General features: G+C 41.6%; 1 protein-coding gene across 1 annotated transcript in view; it reads left to right on the top strand.

Annotated features, from left to right (window-relative positions):
• Positions 1-22086, top strand: part of IL15 (interleukin 15) — a 73118-nt gene extending 51032 nt beyond the window's left edge. Inside the window, exons 3-8 of the mRNA XM_056118946.1 lie at positions 12032-12172; positions 13497-13591; positions 15176-15263; positions 18162-18209; positions 19643-19780; positions 21926-22086. Coding sequence (XP_055974921.1) covers positions 12161-12172; positions 13497-13591; positions 15176-15263; positions 18162-18209; positions 19643-19780; positions 21926-22036 — 492 coding nt within the window. The 5' untranslated portion in view covers positions 12032-12160 and the 3' untranslated portion in view covers positions 22037-22086. The remainder of the gene's footprint in view (positions 1-12031; positions 12173-13496; positions 13592-15175; positions 15264-18161; positions 18210-19642; positions 19781-21925) is intronic.
• Positions 22087-27256: the final 5170 nt, after the last annotated feature.

The following is a 27256-nucleotide window of genomic DNA, read 5'->3' as shown; positions in this document are numbered from 1 at the left end:
GATTAATAGATGTCAATGATAAATAAAAGATGCATATCAAAGTGCATTAAAATAATTTATGAATTTTCTATTTTTTTTCTTTTTGGGTCACACCTGGTGATGCACAGGGATTACTCCTGGCTCTGCACTCAGGAATCACCCCTGGCGGTGCTCAGGGGACCATATGGGATGCTGGGAATCGAACCCGGGTCGGCTGCGTGCAAGGCAAATGCCCTATCCACTGTGCTATTACTCCAGCCCCTCCTATTTGTTTTTAACAGAATTTTGAAAGTTTTTTTTGAATCTTAACACTGTGTGGCTGATTTTCCATTGCTTGTTTTCTGGGCAAGTTTCATAAAGCCTTTATCTGCAACTTCCTCATCCACCAAGTGGAATAAGGACAGCATCAGTCTTTTACCTGGTTGAATTAAATAATCCCTTTTGGATAAGTGAGTATCCAGCACATCATAAGTATAGGATATTCCAGATTTGTGGGGATTCAAGCTTTTGTAGTGAAATTCTCTTTAGGCAAAGTAATATCAAATTATGAACGCAAAACATGTCAATTGGGATCACAAGATCACAACCATCCTGTTATTCGTCGATTGCCTCGAGCAGGCCCCAGTAACGTCTCCTTCGTCCTAGTCATGAGATTTTTTTAAAAAGTGCCATATTCAAGGCTCTTTCGGAATTAGGAGAGTGAGACCCTTCATTGTGACTGGTATTTGGCATATTGGGTACGCCACAGGGAGTTTGCCAGACTCTGCCGTGTGGGCAGGTTACATTCGGTAGCCTGCCAGTTTGTCCAAAGTAGGATATTTCTATTTATTTGTGTATAGTATGAAAGGAAATCACAAGTTACAGATGTTTTTTAAAGACCAAATATACCACAAGAAAATTATTCATCTAGTGGTTAGAGGTTCATTCCACTATATCTTAGAACCACTGTGGTCAGACGTTCTCTCCCCAATAAAGTTATTTTCCCTTTCCCCACAACAGTTTGTTGTGACCATTTCCCAGAGCTGTTGGTTCGGTGCCTCCAGGAAATGGGAGAAGGGCTCACAGTTCTGCACATGTAAAGCATTTCCATAAGGGAAAGAAGTTGACAAATTTGTTTCTTGGATTTCAGATTCCAATCCAAAGAGAAAGGATTAGCAACATCCTTTCCATGCTTCAGGCCATGTCAGCATTGACCATCTATTCCAGGAAGATCTGTCCACAAGGGTGGGGTGCTTTGGGTTTATTATAAATTCTTAGAAAGCCTTACAGTAGGAACAACCCACATAAGTCTCAGAGCCTACAGAATATTAGAGGGGTTCAGCTCCTTGCCTTGAATGCAGCTGACCCTGATTCTATCTCTGTGATCTCTGATATCCCATATGGAACCCCTAGGACTGCCAGGAATCATCCCTGAACACAGAGACAGGATTAATTCTAGGCACTGCCAGGCATGACCTCCAAACAAACAAAAAGCAGAAGAAATAGCAGCAAGTTTTTTTTAACAATAGCTTTTCTGAGGATGCCATCGTGTGTTAGAAGTGACCCTCCTTCAGAAACACTCCCAGGGAACAGAATGGACCTTCTTTCGTGGCGATGCTCTCTCAACATCTTAGAGAGGGCTGTAATTGCCTGCTGTGCGGTCACATTAGCTGTCGCCAATGACCTGAAACCTTTTACCAAAGCCATTATCTGGAGAGAGGTGAAAGACTATTGTTTTTTCCTTCTCTCTCTGTAGTTTTCTCTACAATGTTTGCACTTGAACTCGACTGGACTCAAGGTTTTAGGGCAACTGCCAACTCCAAGTGGCAAAACAGTCCCTCTTCCCACACTGTGACTGCTGAAAATCACCACCCCTTTGCTCTACTCTCATCCTTCAAAGCCAGACAACCCATAGAACCCTCGAATGTCTCTGGGCAATATTACTCCAATGATAGTAATTTTCATGCACCCGCCAATGTCTCTTGACAGTGCTACTGCAATGAAAGTAATATTGGGACTACTTTCATGAACCCCAATACTACATCCTATGTTAGTTTCTGTGTGGACTACTCTAATTAACATAGACCTTATGTCTGGCTTCTTTAAATACACCTTTTCCCCAGTGGTCAAGGTGATCTTATGAAGTGCAGATCTGTTCATCTGTGACACCCAGCACACAACACACAGAGAGTGAATCCTCCTGCTTGCATGGTTTTCCTTGACTTCACCCCATTTATCATTGTTCCAACCCTTTCCAGCCAGTGCTTGGCTTTCCTGCGTGCCTGTGTGCCTCGTTTCATGCCCTTGCTCATTATTTTCCCTCTGTCTGCCCAGGAAGCCCTGTTTTTCCTTATTAGGCTGCCTCCCTTTAATCATCCTCTAAAGCAATTTATTTTTTGTCATCTTTTTCAGAATACTTTCTCTCAACCTGAAAATTGGTAGTATCCAAACAATCTTAAATTTTACCTATATATAATTTAAGATTGTTTGGATACTACCAATTTTCAGGTTGAGAGAAAGTATTCTCTCTGGAGCAATAGCACAGCAGTAGGGCGTTTGCCTTGCAAGCCACCGGCCCGGCCGAGCCAGGTTCGATTCCTCTGCCCCTCTCGGAGAGCCCAGCAAGCTACCGTGAGTATCTTGCCCGCAAGCTACCCGTGATGTGTTCAATATGCCAAACACAGTAACAAATCTCATGATGGAGACATTACTGGGCCCGCTGGAGCAAATCGATGAACAACAGGAGGACAGTGCTACGGTGCTACAGGGAAATTGTATATGTATTATAGTACTGTGTGATTGTATATGTCCATTTCCCTAGTTCCTAGAGGGATATAGTTAAGTTTATTCACCTCCCCGACTCTAATTTTTTTCCACGCTCGGCAGTGTTTAGAGCATACTTCTGGCTTTGTGCTCAGGGGTCACTCCTGGCAGGCTCAAGGACCATATGTGGTGCCAGAGATTAAACCCAAGTTGGCCACTTGCAAGACTAGCTAAAACCCTACCCCTTGTACTATCACTCTAGCCTCAACTTTATATTTTTTGTTTTCTTTGTCTAATTTTCTCTTTTTCTAAGTTTTTTTTCGATGTTTGTATATTTTATTTTCATAAAAGTAGTTCACAGTAGTTCATTACAGATGGTATTCAAACGCCAATCCCACCACCAAGTACCTTCCCACCACAATAAGAGGGAAGTGTGTGAAGGTTGCTGTTTTTCATTCTGGAGTCATTTAAGCCAGTATATACGAGAATATAAGCAAGTATGTTAAAATCAAACAGATGTGGGCTACTCTTGGCACGTAAGTGGGCTAGAGTATAATAGGTCGCGCGGCCGCATTTCGGTTGCGAAGGGTCAGGACATTCTGCATTGCTCTCTTCTAGGAGCTCTAGTTATTAGTGTCAGGGTCTTGGCGATGATGAGATTACATGGTGCCGGGGGCAGTTTGTGGGTGTGGCTGCCAAGCTACTGGAAAAATGGGGAGCTGAAGGGAAGAGGCCCAGGCCCAATCCGAGCTTGGAGATCTAAGTCATAGGTCCTGCATACCTGGGTTTTTCTGCCGGTTCCCTCTTGGGGAACCGACACATGTAGAGTGGTTTTGGGCATGACAGCAGTTGGGTTCTGGAGGTTTTCAGCTGCCAGAGTTCTGCTTGGGGTGGGGAGGGAAACTCAACTTGCCCCCTCCAAGGGTACCCCGGTGAAGACAGTCTGGTGAGGGGTCAGGTCATTCTGCCTAATTTTCTTCACTAATTTCTGCCCCTTTCTGTTAGATTGCTTACATTTTGATGAGGTTGCTCATTGATTTGCTTGAGCGGGCACCAGTAACGTCTCCACTGTGAGACTTGTTACTGTTTTTGGCATATTGAATATGTCATGTTTAGCTTTCCAGGCTTTCTTTGCCTGTGGGCATGATACTCTTGGTAGTTTTTTGTTATTGGTCTTTTTTTTTTCTTTTTGGGTCACACCCGGCGATGCACAGGGTTTACTCCTGGCTCTGCACTCAGGAATTATCCCTGGCAGTGCTCAGAAGACCATATGGGATGCTGGGAATCGAACCCGGTTTGGCCGCATGCAAGGCAAACGCCTTACCCGCTGGGCTATTGCTCCAGCCCCTATTATTCTTGTTTGAACATTGTATTTGGGGGTGTTTTATCCCCTTTCAAGAAATTTTTCTCTTGATTTTTTTTGGGAGGTGGGATCTTTGGGATCACATTCAGCAACGCTTAGGGCTTACTCCAGGCTCTGTGATTAGGGAGCACTCCTGTGAACTCAGGGAACCATAAGGGATGCGGGAATTGAGCCCAGGTGGGCTGAGTGCAAGGCAAACACCCTACCTACTGCACTATTGCGTTGACATCTTCTCTCTTGATTTTTAATCCATGGATATTTCACACTTTGCATATAAATAATGGTTTTAGCATGAGATTTCCTTTTCTTCTGCCTTCCACATCGTTTTCTACATAGAGAGTACCTAAGTTTTTCTTTCCCCATTGCCATTTTGAGAATGACATCTCAGATCAGTAAAAGTGCTGTGTCTTCGTACAAGGACAGGAATGGGGGTGTAAGAGAAGCTTTTGTGTTTTTGGTACATTTTATGTCATGGTTGTGAGCTAAAGCACAGCGGTAGGGCGTTTGCCTTGCACGCAGCCAGCCTGGCCAAGCCAGGTTCGATTCCTCCACCCCTCTCGGAGAGCCTGGCAAGCTACTGAGAGTATTCAATATGCCAAACACAGTAACAAGAAGTCTCGCAATGGAGATGTTACTGGGCCCGCTCGAGCAAATCGATGAACAACGGGAGGACAGTGTTTGTTTGTGAGCTCATTTGGTTCATCCAATTGTCAGAACTCTGTATTCAGTGTCCCTAAAATGGGTGCATTTCTCCATTTTAAAGTTACACCTCAATGAGGTTGAATGAGGGGGGTGGGGGGCTGGAGCAGGGGCTGGGGTGGGGGGAGCGCTTCGGTTCAGTCTTACAGTGACAGACCGGGCCACCTGCTGGCCAGGAAGGCAAGTGCAACTAAGAGATAGTTGTGACGATTGCGACAGCAGGGTTGTAAACAAATGAAAACTCAAACTTGTGGAAAATGCTTACTGTAGAGCCAGAACACTTGTAGGCATTGAAGTACAGCCACTAATAAAGGTAAAGGTAAAGGCCCTCCCGTTGATCATCGATTTGCTCGAGCGGGCCCAGTAACGTCTCCATTGGAGACTTTGTTGTTACTGTGTTTGGCATATCGAATACGTCACGGGGAGCTTGCCAGGCGCTGCCATGCGGGCGGGATACTCTCGGTAGCTTGCCGGGCTCTCCGAGAGGGGCGGAGGAATCGAATTCGGGTCGACCATGTTGGCTGCGTGCAAGGCAAATGCCCTACCGCTGTGCTATCGCTCCAGCCAATAATAACATCAGTAAAGAATCCTCCAATTTTGCAAAATAAATGACTGCGGTAAAATAACGTATGTAAAAAATGTTGAGTTATTTAGACCCAAGTTTAGTAATTATGTCTTTAATGCTTCAGATTTTCTGTATCTCACCCCCTTTCTTTTTACCTGGATAACAAGTTTTTCAGAAATAAACTTTCTATATTATTTTACAGACATTTTTAGATCATACATTTTTGCGGGGGAGGGGGACCATTTGGCCCTGGGTCTCCCTTGCAGCTTTATGCTCAGGGGTCAGGGGTCAGGCCTGTCCATACTGGGGTTGCCCTCGGGGAAGGCAAGTGCCTTACCCCTCTGTACTGTCTCTCTGGTCCAAATCTGTATAGTTTTAAAGGCTTAGGTTGAAATAAAGATTTATACAATCTGGTTGGAGTGACACGTTTGCCTTGCACGTGGCCAACCTGGCAGACTCGGGTTCGATTCCTCTGCTCCTCTCGGAGAGCCCGGCAAGCTACTGAGAGTATCTCACTGGCAAAGCCTGGCAAGCTCCCCATGGCGTATTCGATATGCCAAACACAGTAACAAGTGTCACAATGGAGATGTTACTGGACCCACTAGAGCAAATCGATGAACAATGGGAGTGACAGTGACTGGTTGAAAGTGTCCTCTGTCCCCTTTCTCAAGAACCTGCTCAATTCAAACTCATTTTCCCTTAGACTTAGGAGATAAGATTTATTATTCTGTTAAGTTTCACCATTGGATTCATTTTGACTCGTGTCCTTAATTGACCTGTTTTGACGCTATGGATGCAATCATAATTTCTCTATCACAGACTTGGGAGATTTCATAGAAAACTTGTGCATTTTGTTGCATGCCTTCAGTGGGAAAACTGGCATTTTTTCCAACTCTGAAGTTTTCCTTAATCCTTTCTGCTACTGTTTGTTCCATTTCTGTTCTATTTGTTCTTTCTGGAGTTCTTTATAAGTGCTGTGCTGGAATTTCTAGAAATATTTTACTTAATGATTTATTTTGTGGTTTTTGATAAACTATGAGATTTATATACCCCAATAACTGTTGTTTGGTCTTAGGAGAGAAGTAGCTACTGACGGGCTTGGAGCGCTAGCACAGCGGGTAGGGTTTGCCTTGCTCACAGCCGACCCGGGTTCTATTCCCAGCATCCCATATGGTCCCCAGAGCACTGCCAGGAGTAATTCCTGAGTGCAAAACCATGAGTAATTCGAGTGTAAGCCAAAAGCAAAAAAAAAAAGTAATTACTGACTTCAGATCCCACAGTTATAGGAATTGATTTATTAAAATCATAGTAGTAGTGATTGGAGATCTAGCACAGAGGTTAAGGTGTCTGCCTTGCATTCGGCTGACTCCAGTTCAATCCTGTAACTGCATATGATCCCTCCAGTAAAATTAACCTCAGCAGTACCCCATGTGACATAGTCCATATCCCTAGACTTTGGTTGTTGCTGTTGCCTTCATATTACGTGCAGATCATGCTTCCTGAAGTGTCTTGTTTGAAGGCATTTTGTTGGTGTCCGTTGAATCATGGCAGTATTCTTGGAGATATGGAGATATGTACAATGCATGGAAACTCTCCTCCTAGTGGTACTCAGACTCCCTGGGGGTTGGGTTTCAGCAAAGTACTTTGGATTTGGGTCAGACGCACCCCCTGCCTTTGGGGGACTGGACGGTCCCCTTTCATGGCACCTCCATTGGCTTCATTCATGATGCCTCTTGCTGCTTTCACACCACAGTGAGAGCCTCTGAGACTTGCCCTTGCCAAGTGCCACACGCTTGCTCCCTGGTGCTTCAGCATGAGCGTTTCCCAATTCCTGCCTCATGCAGTAGGATGGCTTCATCCTCTCTCACTCATTGCCACTTCACACTCAGGAAAGAACTGGCACTGCTGGGAATTTGCACAGCACTTGTTTGCGCTTGTCCTCGCTCTCCCTCTCTCTTCACCTAGAATGTTGTTCCTCTCGTTTGACTCATCTCTGCAATCTGTCCTTTCTTCAAGGTATGATTTCAATAACCTTCCCCCGCCCCCGTCCATGAAAAAGGAAAACTCGGTTTCCTGGACTTACCTCCCTTCCAGCCCCCTGCCTCTCTTGCTAGGACCTGCTTGGCGTTCCCAACCCCCATCCATTCATCCCCTCCAGTTCTCCACCCACTCCAGTCCTGTCTCTCTCTTGAGCCTCAGTGAGGCTGGAACGTCTGAGAGACACTTGCTCATACTCATGCCTGCTTCCGGATCTCCCCCTTGACTACTTCCGCCCATGGCGGAGGCCTGGCACTTCACCATACCTACCGTCTGTTCGTTCTCTGACTTACCTGGACCATGTTTTGGATTTTGTTCCATCTCTTTTTTGCTTATCAGGGGCTTGGGTGTCTCCCAAGCAGGCTCTAGGCCCTCACTGGTAATTTTTGGGAATCTGGGAGAGAGTTTTAAGGCAAGGGCCCTAGGATGTGATGCAGCTCAGCCCCTGTAGTGCCAGAGTTTATCTGGATTCCCTAGGCGTGCTGGGGGCCTTCAAGACCATGCCAAGCAGTGCTCAGGAGTCTCTGCACTTGGCAAGGCTCAGGGGACTGGGGCTCGAACCTCAGGGCCACGCTCTAATTGCTATGCTCTCCCAGCTCCTCAGTGGCTGTTTCATAGTCTCAGGTATCTTTAACCCCTCAGGGCTGGCCCAACTCATCACTGATTCCCTGAGAACAGTGAAGCCAAAGTCCTGAGCTTATATCACCGTGTCCACTGGATCCCGGGCATGCTTCTGTCTCCATGAGTACTCTTCTCGTCCACTGTGTCCGCTCCAAATCAGTGCTCCAAATCAGTGTCTCAGATACCCTCCATTTCCCTCAGTGTTCAAATGTCCTGCTGTTACCTCCTCCTGCTCCTTGTCCTGTCCCTCGTAGAGCAAAATTCTTCAGGACATCTCTCTTAGAAACGCTTTCCCCTCATACTTGAAAGCAGTTGCTGCCTCCCTCATTGTTCTGCACGTGTTCTTGTAGAGAATTGTCTGGGACCACATGCAGACACACACACACATACACACACATACACACACACACGAATGCACATACACACATACATACAAATACACACATGGATACACACATGCACACACAAACACACATACACACATGCACACACATACATACAAATATACACATACACATATGCACAAATACACATACACATACACACATGCATACACATACACACACACTGTGCTGAGCCCACTGGTCTTCCCAGACCGGTCGGTCACCATCTGGCATGGCTCCCAATGCCTCTTTCTGGTTCTTTCCCTCATTGAATTCTAGAGCATCAAACCATCTTCTTGGCTCTACTTTCATGCTGCCTATCATTATTGATTCTCCGCTGCTCTTTTTTTTGCATTTTTCTCTTTTGCCTCTTGGTAGTTCTGTGTCTCCATGGTCTGGGAGAGTGACTCAAAGTGCTTCTTTCTTTTTCTTTCTTTCTTTCTTTCTTTCTTTCTTTCTTTCTTTCTTTCTTTCTTTCTTTCTTTTTCTTTTTTCCTTTTTTTCTTTTTCTTTCTTTCTTTCCACATCCAGTCCATCAGGAAATCCTCTGTGCTGGTCATAAAGACATTCCCACACTCTGGACTGTCTCTTTCCCCATCCTCCTGGCAGTCTTTGCCATCTCTCACTTGAATATCCATAGTCCCAGGACTACTCTGCTTCTGTTGTTGGTGAGGGAACCGGAAGAATTCACACAAAGATACTTTAGATGGTTCAGTCACCTTAAGTGCAGCAATGGCTTTACTCTCCAAAGCTTTGTAATGCTCAGGAAACTGATCCCATCTACCCTCCAGTTGCCTTCCTGGTCTCCCCTCAGACTCTTCCTGACCTTGCTCAGTCTGGAGTCTTTTCTCTGATCCTCAGGCTCAGAGCAACAGCAGCTGCCCCTGGGCCTTTCTTCCAGCTGTGCCCTCATCTTTGGATTCTCCTCCCAGCCGGTTATACGATCATGAGGGTGAGCAACCCAGAATGCACTGGAGACCATGTGACCTGTGACTCTGAGCATTGCCTTTTGTACTTTTGCATTCTCTAACAACTTAGGCAATGCCCATCTCTGTCAGCAATGGTCATCACTTTATTAGAAATTAGGTTTTGGGCGAGATGAATTTTCCCAACCAGAGGTAAGCATTCTGAGCATGTTTAAGGTAGATGAGATGAAACCATGATGTTCACTGGGTTAAGTGTATTAAACACTTTTTCCTTTATGGTACTTTTGCCTTGTGATGGATTTACTGGCATGCAACCCTTTGAAAAGAAAAGGAAGAACTATACCTTACCTAACACCAAGATGAAATAAAGTTTTTGTTTTGAGAGATATATATCATGTATTTAAAATAATCAGTAATTCAGAGGCATGTGAAAATAAAAAATTAGATCATTTGCATTTATAGAACTTAATTGTAGTTAACATGTCAAGAGATGTGGCAGTCAATTTTGTCAGGGAGGTCAACCAATCTATACTTTCTATAGGACAACAAATATCATTGGTATTAGTTGATATCTTTTGGTTTCAAACTTACCTGAAATAAAAGCCATTTGCAATCTATCTGACACTATTTTTTTGTTTGTTTATTTGTTTGTTTGGGTTTTTGAATCACACCAGTGATGCACAGGGGTTACTCCTGGTTTTGCACTCAAGAATTACTCCCGATTGGGGATATGGTGCCTCCAACAGGTCAACCTGTACCTGTGAGGTGAGTGCATTAGCAACCTCATGGTGCCTTCAGGCTTCCAGATACCCCAAAATTGCTGCTGTGCCTTTGGCCTGTCACTGTCACTGTCCTCCCATTGTTCCTTGATTTGCTCAAGCAGGCCCAGTAACTTTGTGAGACTTGTTATTGTGTTTGGCATATCGAATACGTCATGGGTAGCTTGCCAGGCTTTGCCATGCAGGCGAGATACTCTTAGTAGCTTGCTGGGGTCTCCGAGATGGATGGAGGAATCGAACTCAGGTCAGCCATGTTGGCTGCGTGCAAGGCAAACGCCATACCCACTGTGCTATTGCTCCAGCTCCCAAAAACTTGGGGCAAAGTTTACCAAGAAAGTAAATGGCCAAAAGTTAGGTATGTGGAGACACACCCACAAACCACCTCCAGCTCAGTTATATAATTGGAGGCCTGGCCTCTCTGGTTCCTGATGGAACTGCTTAACAGCCATGATCCCAGAGACTTAGAAACAAATCTCGAAACTCAGCGGTTTTGGGCAGAAATGCGTCTTGACTGTGCAGTAGGTTACTTTTGCCAGACCATCCCAGGGGGGAAAGGGTGCTGTCCCTCCACTTGTTCCCCCTAGGTGGCTCAGTGGTCGCCATCTTCCAGAGGACATTGGACAATCAGGTTTGGGCCCGCAGTGATGAGATACACAGGGCCTTAAGGGATGGGGGTGGAGCCACTCTTTCCTCTTCACCCCAACAAGACCCCAGTTGCCACCAACGAACAGCCTCTCTGGCTCCTGATCAAGCTGCTTAATGGCCATGATCCCAGAGACTTAGAAACAAATCTCGAAACCCAGCGTCTTTTGGCAGAAATGTGTCCAGACTGCGCAGTAGGTTACTGTCGCCAGGCCATCCCAAGTGGCCACCCACAAACAGCCTCTCTGACTCCTGATCAAGCTGCTTAATAGCCATGATACCAGAGACTCAGGAACAAATCTCAGAACCCAGCAGGTTTTGGCAAGAAATCCCTCCAGATTTAATTGTTAAAATTTTGGAATTTCAAAATCGCAGCCACTACTGCAACCATGCGAGATCATATGTTATTCATAACCAGCAATAGAAAACAAATTGTCTATTGTTGTCTTTTCGGCAGATCTGAGTGTTGGGGTAAAATCCCAAATAATAATGGTGGGTCTGGTGTCAAAATATTGAATGTAATCAAAGTAGAAAGAGAGCAATTTAGAAATCATCTGCCCCACAGATGGGGGAAGGGGGAGGGATGGGGTTTTACTGGGTTTTTTGGTGGTGGAGAATGGGCATTGGTGAAGGTATGGATGTTTCATTGTATGACTGAGACTTAAACCCAAAAGATTTGTAACTGCTATCATGGTGATTCAATAAATAAAATCTTAAAAAATGGAGGGAAAAAAGAGAAAGAATTACTCCTGGTGGTGCTCGGGGGACCATATGGAATGCCGGGAAGCAAATTTGAGTTGGCTATGTGTATGGCAAATGCCCTACCCAGTGTACTTTCATTCCAGCCCCTTGACACTGTTTTTTAATTAGAAAATGTAGAATATTATTACTTATGACATTCTCATATGTTCTTTCAGTTAATATAATTCGTCTCAAAGATTGAAGACATCTATTCAAGGGCCATAGAACTTCCAATATAAATTAAACTCAGTAGTTTATATGAACCCAGATATTTTCATTTCTATTTTTCACTTCTATGGCATCAGAATTTATCAATTCAGTACATAATAGAGTGGAAAGGGTTTGGACCACGTAATCATATAACTATGGTCTCATATTCAGACTGTGATCAACCTGACGTGGGCCTGGGGGTCCTTCCAAATGCCCAACCCCAAGGGGAGGTCATGAGGACCAGATACCACATTCATTGTACAACATATCATATCTGGTAGAATGCCACGAAAAAGTTGGAACTCAATAGATATTTACTCCCTTCTCTCTCTTGCCCCCACTAGTTCACTTGTGTTTTTAATGGATCGTCCTTAATGCTGGGCTGCATTGTCTTCTGGATGGATGACTGTTGGAAACCCATTGTCTTAGTCGGCTATTTTTTCCTCTTTAAGAACTTATCCTGGCATTGAGTAATGAAAATTTTGGTAAGTAAAGTTAGATGAAGTTCACAGAAGAACTTCTCTTAAAGAATCACCTAGTGAGTTATACAATTTCTTCAAAGGTCTTGGGATGTCCTTGCTGTGCATGTAGAGATTGTGGAAAAGAATGAAATTGATATTTTAACACTAATACTCTTGGTATGGCTGTAAATACACAATTACATATCTCGTTCTATTCTTTCATAAAATGCCAGTGCACTTAGTAAATTGTGAAGTCTTTGAGGACCAAGTCCAGGTATCACTCAGTCATTGAACCTGAATAAGTGACGTGAAGTTTTAGTGGTTCCAGTAACCACCAGAAAGCTCTCTGAAACAATAGAGCTTTTGACAACATAAAAGAAATGGGCAAAAATATCAAAACTCTAGAGGTTATACAATAACTGATTTCCCGAAATCATACATAAAATAACTATTATGTACTGGAACATGGAATGGGGTGTCTTTAGTTCCATTAAAATGGTTTTCCTACAAATTATAAAATGTCTCAATTTTAATAAAGTACAAGATACTAATATATTTAGAGAATCTATATTAGCAATTTATGTTATTGATCTTCACTGTATACTGGGGTCCAGAGATAAATATATAGGGACTAAGGTGTTTGCCTTGAATGTAGCCAACCAATCAGTTCTAGGAGTTATCCCTGAGCACAGAGCTAGGAGTAGACCCTTAGCATCCTGGGTGTAGCTTAAAGGTAAAGGTACAGGTAAAGGTAAAGGTAAAGGTAAAGGTAAAGGTAAAGGTAAAGGTAAAGGCCCTCCTGTTGATCGTCGATTTGCTCGAGCGGGCCCAGTAACATCTCCATTGGAGACTTTGTTGTTACATATCGAATACTCTTGGTAGCTTGCCGGGCTCTCCGAGAGGGGCAGAGGAATCGAACTCGGGTCGGCCATGTTGGCCGCTTGTAAGGCGAACGCCCTACCGCTGTGCTATCGCTCCAGCCCTTAAAAACAAACAAACAAAAAAAAAGTAGGAAATATGGAAAAGGAAAATAAAGAAGGATATGAGAGAGTTTAAGGATAATACAAGAAAATTACTTGGTAATATTAGATTCTATGCAAATTGCAAGTTTGTTAATTTAAAGTAATTTTACAGAAAAGCATATGAAAAAGAAATTACTAGAGAATTTTGTACATAAGAGACAGAGCTAGAGGTACGGGACTGGGAGGGGAAGCAAGTAAAATACATCTAGCTTCGTCAAGTCTAACGACTTGATAAGGGATATTATTTCTTAACCTAAAATCAAAGGTATTATTTTACATTTCACCTTTAAACATAAAGCAATGTAATAATTGTTATATTTTTTCAGAAACCGGACTGGAGAGGTTGCTTCCCGTACTACTTATGTTTACTCCTGAACATTCACTATTCAACCCAGGCTGGCATTCATGTCTTCATTTTGGGGTAATTTTCTCTATAAATACAAATATCCCCATGTTTTTGCCATGACATCACTGTTCCAAAGTATCTTCTCTATCAAATTGTTTTAGCACCATTTGCTTAAGTCCTACATTGTCCTCAATGTGTATGCAGGGTACAGAGACTTGACTCAGATTCAGTTAACACCCAACAAGTATCTCAATATTTTGGTAATCCCCCAAATTAGTCTCTGCCCTTAGAACTGAATGAAATCTCTTAACACCTAACTAAATTGTGAAGTATGCCTTTATTTGTATCTTGAATAATTTCCACAGTAGTAAAATAGCACTCCTTTACACTACTTTTTTTTCTCTCTCTAGCACCGTTTCTTTTGAACCCTATACTAGTTCAATTTAAAACACTTCACTCTTGATGGAGCTAAGCCTTTTGCTTTCCTCCTAATAAGCACTCATATTTTCCATACTTATTAGCTTTCCCTCTCTCTTAACTGCAGCTAATACTCTGTCCTCTGTTGGCTCAAAACACATTCTATAGTATGATTCCCAACAAATTTCTTCAGGGTATGGAAACACATAGAGTTGTTCAAGTAAATCTTCCCCACAAGATAGAGTAGTGCCAGCGCTCATGTTTCTATAAAACTCCACTGGGGCAATTATTTATCCTGAAACTCTTTCAATCACTCCTCAGTGACTTGGTCAATGCATGTGTCTTTTGCCCACATATTGCACTTACATTTTACCAAAATGAGTACTAATATCTATCATGTTTATGAGAAAAAATGCTGCAAGCACAGTAATATTGAGTAATATTGTAACTAGCATGCAAGAGGGATATTGAAACTACTGTAGAGAATATTCACTGTCAGAATCATTATATAAAAATGATTATTGCATATTGAAAGATTTTGCTTAAGCCTTTGACTTATAAGGCAGACAGAACCTCTACTTAATGGAAAATAATAATGTATTAAACCACATTTATTGACCACACACTAGCCACTGTTCTTATTCGTAAATTATTTCCCCAAATTTAGACTGTTCTCTAACCCAGATTGATCTGTCCCCAGTAGCCCACAGAGTCAGGAATATACTATACTTTTGGCATCTATATTCATCTACAAGGTTGTTCAGTGCTCAGAGGCAAGAAGAGAACACAGATTTTCACTAGTCTAAAGAAAAGAGTCTTGGGGCTGGAGCGATAGCAAGTGGGTAGGGCGGTTTGCCTTGCACGCAGCCAACATGGCAGATACAGATTCGATTCCCAGCATCCCATATGGTTCCCTGAGCACCACCAGGAGTGATTTCTGAGTGCATGAGCCAGGAGTAACCCCTGAGCATCGCCAGGTGTGACCCAAAAAGAAAAAAAAAAAGAAAAGAGTCTTGCACAGGGATTACTCCTGGCTCATGTACTTAGGAATTACTCCTTGTGGTGCTTAGGGGACTATATGGGATGCTGGGAGAACTTGTGCCTTGTGCAAAGCATATGCCGTACCCATTGTGCTATCATTCCAGCCCCAAGAAAAGAGTCTTAATTCCTGTTTTGACCACCTTGGTCTTCCCAAAACTATTGCATTCATTCAAAATGTTTGATTATTGTGTCTGCTTTCAGCTGTATCAGTGTGGTTCTTCCTAAAACAGAAGCTCACTACTGGCCAGAGGTAATACAAGATTTGGAAAGAATTGAAAAGCTTATTCAAGTGAGTACTAATTTTCCATAAAATACCTAGTACAACTGTGCTAAAGAATGCCTCTTCCTGTGTTATGTTGTCAATCATTTTTTTTAAAAATTCTATTTTATTTACTGGGGAGGGGGCTCCCCCATGGTAGTCAGGGAGCAGAGAGCCTCTTACAGTGATCCTCAGCCCAGTCACTGGGCTGGTGACCAGTTGGTCGTGAGCTCAGTATGGGGTGGGAGGCAGGGGGAGCAGATGTGCTCAGGCTTTGAACTCTGGGCCTTGCCCAGATTATGAAATTTACCCTTTTGAAATATTTCCTTGGCCTTGACATAATATTTCTGTAGCAATACGTAAGCCTGAGTGGATTTCACATTTTCTTACAATTTGGGGGCCCCTAATTCCCTTTATATCTTATTAAATCTTCAGACCACTCTTAAGTGCTCTGTCTTCACAGGCTAAAGACCCTTTTTCCCTAAAAGAGAAACCAGGTAGTTGGGAGACACATGTGTGGATGCCATGCACACAGTTGAAGCCAGTTCTATTCTCAGGACTGGGACTGAATTTATCCAGGGCCATAAAACAAACTAACAAATTTAACCAAACTAAATACATGCAGGGTGTATTCTCTGGTCAAAGTAGAATTAACTAGAAGTTATTATGTACATACAAGAGGAAAATCACAAAACACTTAGAAATTTGATCATAGACCATGGGTCAATGGTGCATTTTGAAATAAGGAATATGCAGAGCTGAATAAAAATATAAATACAGTATGTCAAGATACGTGTATTCTACTAATGGAATATGGAGAAGGAAATTTCTAAGATTGAAAGATTATTTTAGAAAGCAAAGAAGATCTCAGGTCAATGATCTAAGTCCCCTCCTCAAGACTGGAAAAAAAATAAAACCCAGTACTAGAGGAAGAAAATAAAATAAAAATGAGAAATTAAGAAAATTCAAATCAGGAAGGCAATAGAGAAAATTAATAAAATATGTCCTTATTGTTTGTGGAGAAGTCAATAAAATTGATAAGCTTCTAGCAAGACTAAGAAAGATGGAAAGAAAGAAGACAGAAACTTCAATATCAGAATTGAAATGGAGACCTTCCACACCAGTGTTAAGCCTGGGATTCTGGGTTCCCAAAGATCTCAGATCAACAATCTAAGCCACCTTCTCAAGACTAGAAAAAGAAAAGAAAATAAAAAACAGTGCAGAAAGAAAAAAAGGAATTAAAGATAAGAAGCCAAAACCTTAAACACAATAACTATAAGTTTCAATAGCACTGCAATCATGCAATCATATCCTAAACTATGATAAAAATATTTTTAAATAAGATAGGCAATTTTTTAAAAGTATAACCTACTTTTCCATATGATCTAATAATGTACTCTTGAATATTTGTGTCAGAGAAAAGAAAACTTATCTTCACTCAAAAACATGAACATAAATTTAATTGTTAATAGTTTTAATAGTTTAATAGTTTAATAGTTTAATTTAATAGTTCAAATCCTCAGACAACCCAAATGTCCTTCAAAGGCAAATAGTATCATGCAATTTATCATAGACTAATGCTAAAAAATATAAGAAAAGTGCTGGTGGTACTCACAAATTGGACAGATCACCAGAGTATTATGTGTATGGGAAATAAAGCAACCTGAATTAACAAAAGCTGTGGTACATCATTACAATAGAATATTAGTCTCTGAGTCAAAAAAAAATATACAAGCTAGCTAGCCATGAAAAGACATGGCAGAAACTTAAAGATACACTGTTAAGTAAAAGAAACCAATATGAAGAGATTTCTATTGCATAATGCCAGATCTGGGAAAGCTCAAAGCTACAGTTACAGTAAAAAAGATCAGTAGTTGTCAAGAGTTAGTGGAGAGGGAAGGTGGATTCGGTGAATCTCAGGTGATTTTAAAGCAGTAAAATTATTTTGAATAATAAGGTAATGGTGGATACATGTCATTAGACAGCAATGAACAGTTTGGGAATGTAATATACAGTGAACCATAAGATAAGCTCTGTGCTTCAGTTAAACATTTATCAGCACTAGGGTCAGGGAGGAAGCCTATGCCTGGCATATGAGAGGCTGCCCTGAGTTCAGTACTGCATGCCCTGTACCCCTGGCACTGCCAGTTGTGGCTCTAATAGCCACCAAGCACCTCTAAAGAGCACCATGAGTATGGCCTCTTTATAAACACATGTGTAAGTATCCATATTGATTCACCAGATATAATATGTATGTTAATATCAGACTAATGCAACATGTTAATAATGTGGAGACTGGGGAGAAGGTCACGGGGATGTCCACACAAACTCTGTGCTCTGTAAACTCATGTTCTGCGAACCTACAGCTGCTTGGAACAGAAAGTCTCCAACATCTCCCCTCTCCATCCCCTGCCAAATCCCATCTCTAAAGATTACATGCTGGAAGATTGAGCTTTTATAGTCTCCTGGAAATGACAGCTATCAAGGGAATGGAGAACAGAGAGGTAGATGCCAGAGCTTAGAGAGAAGGGGCAGAGGTGGGCGGATACGTGGAGGGAGGTGAGGTTGACTCTAGAAAGGATGCGGGCAGATCCTTTTTTGATGGTTCTGTGGTGCTCATGGTAATCTATACATCTGATCAGTTCATATAGACACACACACGCAAACGCACACACAACCTATACGCAGTGTCTTTGTCAATTTCCATATTGAGCTTCTGTCTGATGCTTAGATCACGTTGGGAGAAATTGGTGAGGAGGGCACAGGATCTTTCTGTGTTTTCTCTAAAATTACATCAAAATCTAAAATTAGCGCAAAATAATTCCAACAAAAAGCTCAAAAAAGCTTAACTTGATATTTTCAGCAGGTTGCTTTCATATGTAAAGCAGAAAATCACATTTCATATTATCAAATTTTGTTTTCTTTCAGTCTATTCATATTGATGCCACTTTATATACTGAAAGTAATGTAAGTATAGTTTTTTTTTTCAAAATTGGTAATGTCTCTGATTATCAAAAAGTCTCTTTTTATAGTGTGCTGATGTATATATTTAAATCTAACTTTTGGTGTGTTCTACCAACATATTATTAAGGAATATTTTAAATAATTGTTGAGGTTGTAAGACTTGGGAGAAAGAACTATGGAGATCCTGTTTTGATATGAGAGCCAAATCAAAGTATAAAAAAACTTTTTCATCAATTTCAAACTGAAGTTATTACACTTTTGGGGGTTGGATGGGTCGGCCACGAGCAAGGCAAATGTCCTACCTGCTGTGCTATCGCTCCAGCCAGGGTTGATTCTTCCACCCCTCTTGGAGAGCCTGGCAAGCTCCCGAGAATATCTTACCCACACGGCAAAAGCCTGGCAAGCTCCCCGTGACATCTTCGATATGCCAAACACAGTAACAACAAGTGTCACAATAGAGACGTTACTGGGCCCGCTTGAGCGAATCAATGAACAACAGGAGGACAGTGACAGTGACTTTTGGGGGATGCAATTAGTGCACAATGCAATTAAATGCAGAAATCAGGTTAACTGAGTCAATTGAAAAATATCCAATATGTCAGTTCTTCCCCGGGTGTTGTACACTACGGTTCTTAATCGTATTTCCTGCAAATTGCTAAATGCATTCATGTTCTATACTTTTTCATCAATCTCACTAATTGTCAGGCAGGAATTCTGGCTGGTTACTTCTTTGTGAGAAGAGAAACAAACACAATCCATAAAATCTATCAAAATTCAAAAATAATCTTGTGCTTGTTTTCATTAATATGCGGACATTGCTTAAGGCTTGTGTAGTTTTTGTCATCTTGCTAATGGTTCTTAAAAAACAAAAAACACGTTTTCAACATCTCCTGGTGGAAAACCAACTGTGTTGTAATTGCTCAGAACTGTAAGTCCCTTCTCTTATTTCCTTGATTGGAAATTTGAAGTGGAAGATTTTCATGCCCCCACCCCCAATATGAATTTCTTAGAATTGGAAAGCAATCTGAATGTTAGATTCTCATTTTCTCAGGGAGAAAGCTGACATGAGGGATCTATGTTTCTCATCGTATGTTCTTTCTCTGAAACAATTGCTCCATCTTTCTTGATTGTTTGATTGTCAGCTTTTATTTCAAAGTGGAAAAAGACAAAAACTCCAGCTGCTTGCCCTTGAGTTTAGGGGCATTGCATTGCCTTATAAAATATTTGGCTTGAGTTTTAAAAAAAATTCAGAATTATCTTATGTGAAAATGCGTAATGGAAGAATAGTCTTATTTTTTTTACCATGGTTCTTAGGCTCTTTTTTATCCTGGTTGTAAATTAATATTTAGATTGACTTTTTTTTAAAGATCAAGCTTCATCTAGGTGAGAATGAATGATGGGAACAACTATATATTTTATTCTGGTTCCTTGTAACTCTTTTGCAGTTGAGTTGCTCCGTGACAGCAATGAGTTGTTTTATCCTGGAGCTCCACGTTATTTTACAAGAGTGCAAAGATAAGGAAATTCAAGAAACAGTAGAAAACATTATCATAAATGCAAACAGCAGTTTGTCTTCAAGACGGGTGAGTTATCTAGTTGACCTGTGAGTTTTGCACATGTACAGAACTATATTAGATATTTGGGGCCTGATTGGAGAGAGTTAAATTGATTTTCATGACAAACAGACCCTTTTAAGGGTCCCCAGGAATGGAGTTTGGTTACAAAATTGTGGTATCCTGCAGTGAACCATCCTTGGCATGCACTCAGTCCTTAATTTTTCATTCGTCTAGCAGACATGTGCCTTCTGCTGAAGGAATATTCTGGTGCCAGAGTGGCGAATGGTCATTCAGATAACTGACCTCATAAATCTAACTGACAACATTTATCGTCAGGTACAATGGGTAAAGATTAATCTAATTACATACCAAACTATTTAACGTCAGTAATAGTGGTCACATTTATTGCCTCACTACTGTGAGCCACACTGATATTTGAGGTTTAAGTGATGGTGTGTTGAAGGCTCAAAATGGATCTGCGAGATGTTTACCCTCATGTTTGTTGAGAGATTGAAGAAAGTAGAACTTGGAGAGTTTGAGTCACCTTCTCCAATTTCTCTGAGTAGTAAAAGTCCCAGTCATACCCCACTAACACAGCCCAGAGTGTGTCTTTGCTTTTTTCTGAGTGTCTTTGCTTCCTGGATGTCTGGGAAAGCAGGAGAAAAAAAAGACTAGTCACCATGGCAGGCAGAAGGAGGTGAGGAACGAGGTGCTCAACTAGACAAAGGTTCAAGAGTCCTAAGGGTGATGATTTCCTTCATAGCCAGAGCATGGCAAGAGAAATAAGTTTTATAAGCAAAATGGCATGGTAATAATTTGTGGACTTAGTGAATACTTTTGGGCCTGCATGGTTGACCCTCAAAATAGCAGTGGAAGGAAAGCACTGGTAATCTTCCATGCCCATCAGGAGGGGGGAAGCTGATAGAAAACACATCAGTAACAAACCACTTAGTCTTTAAGTCTCAGGGCAAAAAGAGAGGGTCAAAAGAAGGAAGCTGGGGTCTTCTGGAGAGCACCTGAGAACTCTGGTGTGGGTAGCAGAAGTCAAAATAGGAAGTGTGAAACAGGAGTTGAGGAAAACATCAGAAGACTGTATGTATACTATGTGTTTTCCTCTCCACATCTCCCATACACACAGCATCCATACAGGGATGTGGAGGGGGAGGAAGGCAGCACCCAGGGCCCAGAGGTGGTTACGGTGAAACAGGTAAGGAAGGAGTACCTCAGGAGAGCGGTGGGCCGTGCAGGCCGACCTGAGGTTGAGGTTAGGAGAGATAGTAAAAATACCTCCCCGGAAGGCACCCACACAGGAAGTCACTCTTTGGCCTGAAGGACATGGCTTATTTGTTTCAACATCATAACCCGGCTGAGGAAGGCTGCTTTACCGTCTCAGGCTCCTACTTCATTTGAGAAACGACACCTGTGTGCATTTGCAAAAGCATTTCAGATCCATGGTGCATTTTATTTGGAGTTCATTTCTGGTTGTTGCATTCAAAGACCTTCTATTAATGACCAAAATTTTTGTGACCCTCACGCCCCCCCACACACATTTCAGTTCTGTGATCCTGTATGTAGTTAGGTCCCAGCTTTTTATTTTGGGTTTTGGGTCACACCCTGCTATGATCAGACTTACTCCTGACTCTGTTCAAGGATCACTACTGGTGAGCCTCGGGGGACCATTTTTGGTGCTGGAGATTGAATCTGTGTCAGCTGTGTGCAAGGCAAGTGCCTTATCCACTGAGCTATCTCTAGTCCATTGACAGTTTAAAATACTAGGCACTAGGTACTGGAGCAATAATTTAGCCGGTTAAGGTGTTTTACTTTGCATATGGCCAACCTGGTTTGAATCCTGGCATCTCATATAGTCCCCCAAGCAGCTCCAGGAATAATTTTTGAGGGCAGAGCCAGGAGTAATCCTCGAACATCACTGAGTGTGGCCCCCAAAACCAAAATGAATAAATAAAAATCTTAAAAACTAAGCCTTAGAGTGAAAACAAGGATCAGAGATTCCGGCTGCCTTGTCTTCTAATGCATCCTACCAGGATAGCAGTCTACTCCTGTTTTCCTTTCTCAAGACCACACTCCATGGCTCGAGTCTGACATCCTGTGCTCTTCCTAGGAACCAAATCCAGTTGATTTTCCAATATAATGCTTTTTCTTTCTCTTTGGCAGAATGTAACAGAAGGCCAATGCAAACAGTGTGAGGAGCTGGAGGAAAAGAGTATAAAGGAATTTGTTGTGACTTATAAGCAGATTGTACAAGGGTTCCTGGGCGGCAAGTGATTGCCTTCAGTGTTTTGCTGGCTACCGAACACCTCCCCACTGCCTGGGGCAACACCACAATGCTATGGATTCACCGCTGGACAGAACAAGAGTCTCCAGCAAGATGATGAGGGTCTTAGATCTGCAATGAGGGTCTTTGATTAGCAATGAAGACTAGAAAGCAACTTGTGACTATGGACTTTTTGTCTTCCTCCTTTTAATTTATTATTGCAACTGTAAATATCTGTACCATATCATGTTAAATAAAAGTATGTGCATATTTCATCCCTTGAAATTGACTTGATATTTTATCTCCTATAAGAAATTAAAAGGCCCTCCCGTTGATCGTCGATTTGCTCGAGCGGGCCCAGTAACGTCTCCATTGGAGACTTTGTTATATAAGAAATTAACTGGACCGGGCTGGAGAGATAGCACAGCGGGTAGGGCTTTTGCCTTGCACACGGCCAACCCAGGTTCTATTCCCAGCATCCCATATGGTCCCCAGAGTACCACCAGGAGTAGTTCCTCAGTGCAGAGCCAGGAGTATCCCCTGGGCATGGCTGGGTGTGACCCAAAAAGAAAAAGAAAAAAAAAAAGAAAAGAAATTAACTGGACCTTTGTTCCTTGGTGCTATCAAGTGATATAACAAACCAGAGTTGTTGGGGCACTGCTGCTGGTCCAACCAGTGAAGAACCCTGGGTCAACTCAGGGTCAACCCTGGGTCAACTCTCCTTTCCTCTTCCATGAGGTGTCATAGCCTCGGGAGGATTGATTCTCAAGGACAAAGGAGAAAGAGGTGTTTCCCTGAGACATTTTTGTGGAATTTAGTTATTAAGATGAAGGCTTCTTATGAGACCAAGAAATGACAAATACCTAGCAGGTATCAGATATCAGAGCCTTTTTTGGTGGGGTCAATAATAAATCTCTATTGATAGCTTGATTTTTAGTTTTGTTTTAAAGGACAAAGTTGAATCTGCTTTAATATAAAGTCCTAAGAGTTTACTTATATTTTTTTCTTTTCTTATTTATTTATTTTTTTAAATTTAATTTAATTTTTTTTTTTTTTTGCTTTTTGGGTCACACCTGGCAATGCACAGGAGTTACTCCTGGTTCATGCACTCAGGAATTACTCCTGGTGGTGCTCGGGGGACCATATGGGATGCTGGGAATCAAACCCGGGTCAGCTGTGTGCAAGGCAAACTCCCTATCTGCTGTGCTATCACTCCAGCCCCACTTTTTGTATTTATTTTAAAGATTTTTTTATTGAATCACTATGAGATAGACCCTAACAAAACTGTGCATGATTGAGTTTCATTCATAGAGTGTTCCAACACCCATCCCTTCAGCAGTGTACATCATTTCCCAGCACCAGTGTCTTCAGTTTCTCTACCATCACCCCCCCACCCCAGCATGCCTTTATGGCAGGCACTTTTCTTCTCTCACTCGCTCACTCTCTCTCTTGCTCTCTCTCGCTCGCTCGCTCTCACTCTCACACTCTCTCTCTCATTTTGGGCATTGTGGTTTGCAATAGAGATACTGAAAAGTTATCATGTAAATCACTTTACCTACTTTTAATGCTCAGTTCTTGTTCAGTGTGATCATTTCCAGCTATTATTGCCATACTGGTCCCTTCACTATCTTACCTATCCTCTACCCCGCCGCTTTGATGTTTCATGCAGTTGCAAGTTCAGGTATCTAATTTTCACATTCTTTTTGCTCTGGTTGTAGAATTACTGATTTATTAGAGCCAACATTATGTGACAGAAAGTAATTTGTACAAATAATAAAAATCAGGCCTGGAGAAAGGGACCCTCCTTCACTGCTGGTGGGAATGCCGACTGGTTCAGCCCTTTTGGAAAACAGTATGGATGATTCTCAAAAAACTAGAAATTGAGCTCCCATTTGACCCAGCAATACCACTCCTGGGAATATATCCCAGAGAGGCAAAAAAGTATAGTCAAAGTGACATATGCACTTGTTTGTTCATTGCAGCACTCTTTACAATAGCCAGAAACTGGAAGAAACCTGAATGCCCAAGAACAGATGACTGGTTAAAGAAACTTTGGTACATCTACACAATGGAGTACTATGTAGCTGTTAGAAAAGATGAAGTCATGACATTTACATACAAGTGGTACAATATGGAAAGTATCATGTTAAGTGAAATGAATCAGAAAGAGAGAGATAGACATAGAAAGATTGCATTCATCTGGAGAACATAAAGTAACAAAATAGGAGACTAACACCCAAGAATGGCTGAGATTAGTACCAGGAATTTTGTTCCATGGCTTGGAGGCCAGCCATACATGCTAGGGGAAAAGGCAACTCAGATAGAGAAGGGAGCACCAAATAAAGGGTGTTGGGAGGATCCTCCTAGGATGGGAGAAGCATGCTGAAAGTAGACTATAGACCAAACATGATTGCCACTCAATGCCTCTTTTGCAAACCACAACACCCAAAAGGAGAGATATAACAAAGGGGAATGCCCTGCCACAGACAGAGGGGGGGATGGGAGGGATAGGGGGTGGGAGGGATACTGGGATTCGTGGTGGTGGGAAATGGGCACTGGTGGAGGGATGGGTATTTGATCATTGTATAATTGAAAACCAAACACAAAATTTGTAAGTCTACAACTGTACCTCATGGTGTCTCACTAATAAAAATTTAAAAAAATCAGGTCTGCATCTATCTTTCTATATAAACATAGCTATATCAAATGTATATGTTTATGTTACACACATATGTTTACTATATACTGTCTGGAATTTGCAAGTTCTCTTTCAAAGGTAGTCTGAGATGAAATAGTCATGTCTCATTACAAATTCCTTTTACTCAATTCACTTCTGGAAGTCTTCGCTGAGAGTTTGTAGGGTAGCAACTGGACTTCTGTGAAATTCTTCCTCTTCATTTCATTTTGAGAATTTTGAGTCTCAATTTTCTCTAGCAGTGTTTCTCAACCTTTGCAACTTTTTTGACCTGGTTTCTTTCCTGTAGAATTCTCACCCCAACCTACCAGTTGGCTGCGCCTCAGCCTTGAACTTGGCCCCATCTATGTGGTTTCCAACTGTGGTCCTGTTGGAATATACTGGAGAGCCACAGAAACACTGACCTAGACAGAAAATTGCCATAGATACCATGGGCATCTTCCCTCCTTCCCTGAGTGCCAAAAATGCTGGTCGTATATTGTATGCAATAAAGAAAGCGGAAATTCTTAGAATCTTAAAGGTTAAAGAATCACCAGGAGGGGTCCTCGGACCTCCTGAATGCTACTGGGAGACCATCCCACAAATAAAAAAAGAAATAGTAATGGCAAGCCCAGTGAAAAACAGGTTTGCAATTCCAAATCATATTGAATTATATTCTCATCTTTTCTTAATTTTAGATAAAGGAAATGGTAAAGGAGAGAAAGTCATTTCTAACCTCTCTCTGACAATAAGCAGAAAGAACTAGAAAGCAAAGGGCACAAAAACAAACAGAAACAATAAATAATTTGTGAGCCCAGAGAGCTTTCAAACCACCACAAGTCTAGTTTCATATACTCACATTCTTCATCTTAGCACAGAGAATCAATGAAATTATTTTGTTTTTCTACTGTTATTGTGAGAGGGGGTTATAAGTTTTGACATGTTACTGTTTAATGGCCATTAAATTCAATGACTCTTAAGGTCAAACTGACATATGCAATTTGAAAATCAAGTAGCATGATTAATCCCTCTGCTCCTCACACATACCCAGAAATACTAGCAGATGCATTTTTTAATCCTTTATCTGTGTTCTATCAGACTCGGGGTAAGCTTTCTGTGTAAATATGCTAGTCACAGTTACCATATGCATGTCAAGTATAAATATTTTGCCCAGAGGAAATCCCATTTCCATAAAGACATGGTTCATTGCTTCTGAATGTGCCTGATGACTAAAGTAAGGAATTTATCATGCAAGGTAAACTTTAGTTTCATTGAAAAATTTAATTGTATAATCTGTCTGTTGCAACATAGAAGAAAAATGAATGAATCTTTCATAGTCATGATTTTGTCCTAAATTCTACTTCTTCAATTGTGAGTTTCAAAATAGGTTAAGAGAGGTATTTTGGAGGAAATTTTTATACAGAAGTAGAACTGAAAACTGTATTCTCGAATTTTACAAAATGTTGAGATTATCAGCAGATGCAGATTTAATTATCATCTTCATCTTCAGTATCCAGGGAATTCACACCTTCAGTCATATTGTAACCATATGTGAAAACTTAGAATAATATCTTGCTAGAGTTACCTGTGGTGCTGAGACAGTGACTGTCCCGGTCTTAAGCCTCATGGAGTGTACGTTCTACACCAATTCCGTGATGAAATCAATCACTCAAGTGGTTATTCAGTTATTCCCAGTTTTAGTAAGGTACTGGAGAGTACACAAAGGAAAGAGATATTTCTGTGAAATAAGAGAGACACTGAAATCTTTGAGACACTGATACTGAGATCAACTATGATCACTTGACATCCCGTTACTCATTGATTTGCTTGAGAGGGCACCAGTAACGTCTCCATTTGTCCCTGTTGCATGCTAGTGTAGCCCAATGACATCTGATCATTCTAGGAACACGAAGAACCTCAAAGCGATCATTCAGGGTCTTGACAAAGAAGTCTGACCATCTCGTAGGTGGGCGGCCACAGGATCTTTGATGTCCCGTGGAATCCAGGAGATCAACTATGAACAATTGAAAGTTAGCTATGAGGGAGTTTGAAAATTAAATTGAGGAAACAGCCTGGAAAACCTTTAGACTGAGGAATCAAGACGTGTTCAGAGTGGAAGGAAGACCATCGTACCTGGGGTCAGTGAGTACATCCAAAAAATTAGGATACAGAGGAAAATACTGATCTAATAGTCTCTAGTAAGGATTTTTTCCCTTTGTACTTTAAAATAAAGAGATGCATTCTGACAAATGTGAGAAGAATAGAGGAAGAATTGTTCTGACTGTCTAGAGAAAAGTTAAAGTCAAAATGTATCACGAAATCATAGAATAACAAAATTACTTCAAATAACATCTTTTTTTTCCTCCCTAAGAACATCTTAAATGAGTCTCCTGATTGTAGTCTTGTCATGAATCTCTTCGCTACCCTGCTTGGAGATCAATTTCAGGAAGAGATTATTCATTCCCTCAAAAGCCACAAACCTGTTTCCAGGATATATGTTCTAAAAGTTGGAGAGCCTGGGGGTTACCTGGTAAGTCCAGCTTTATGTTCAGAGATA

The sequence above is a fragment of the Sorex fumeus genome, unplaced genomic scaffold (assembly GCF_029834395.1).
Source record: "Sorex fumeus unplaced genomic scaffold, SorFum_2.1 ptg000039l, whole genome shotgun sequence".
NCBI classification, from domain to species: Eukaryota; Metazoa; Chordata; class Mammalia; order Eulipotyphla; family Soricidae; genus Sorex; species Sorex fumeus.
This window is presented reverse-complemented; position numbering and strand designations above follow the sequence as displayed.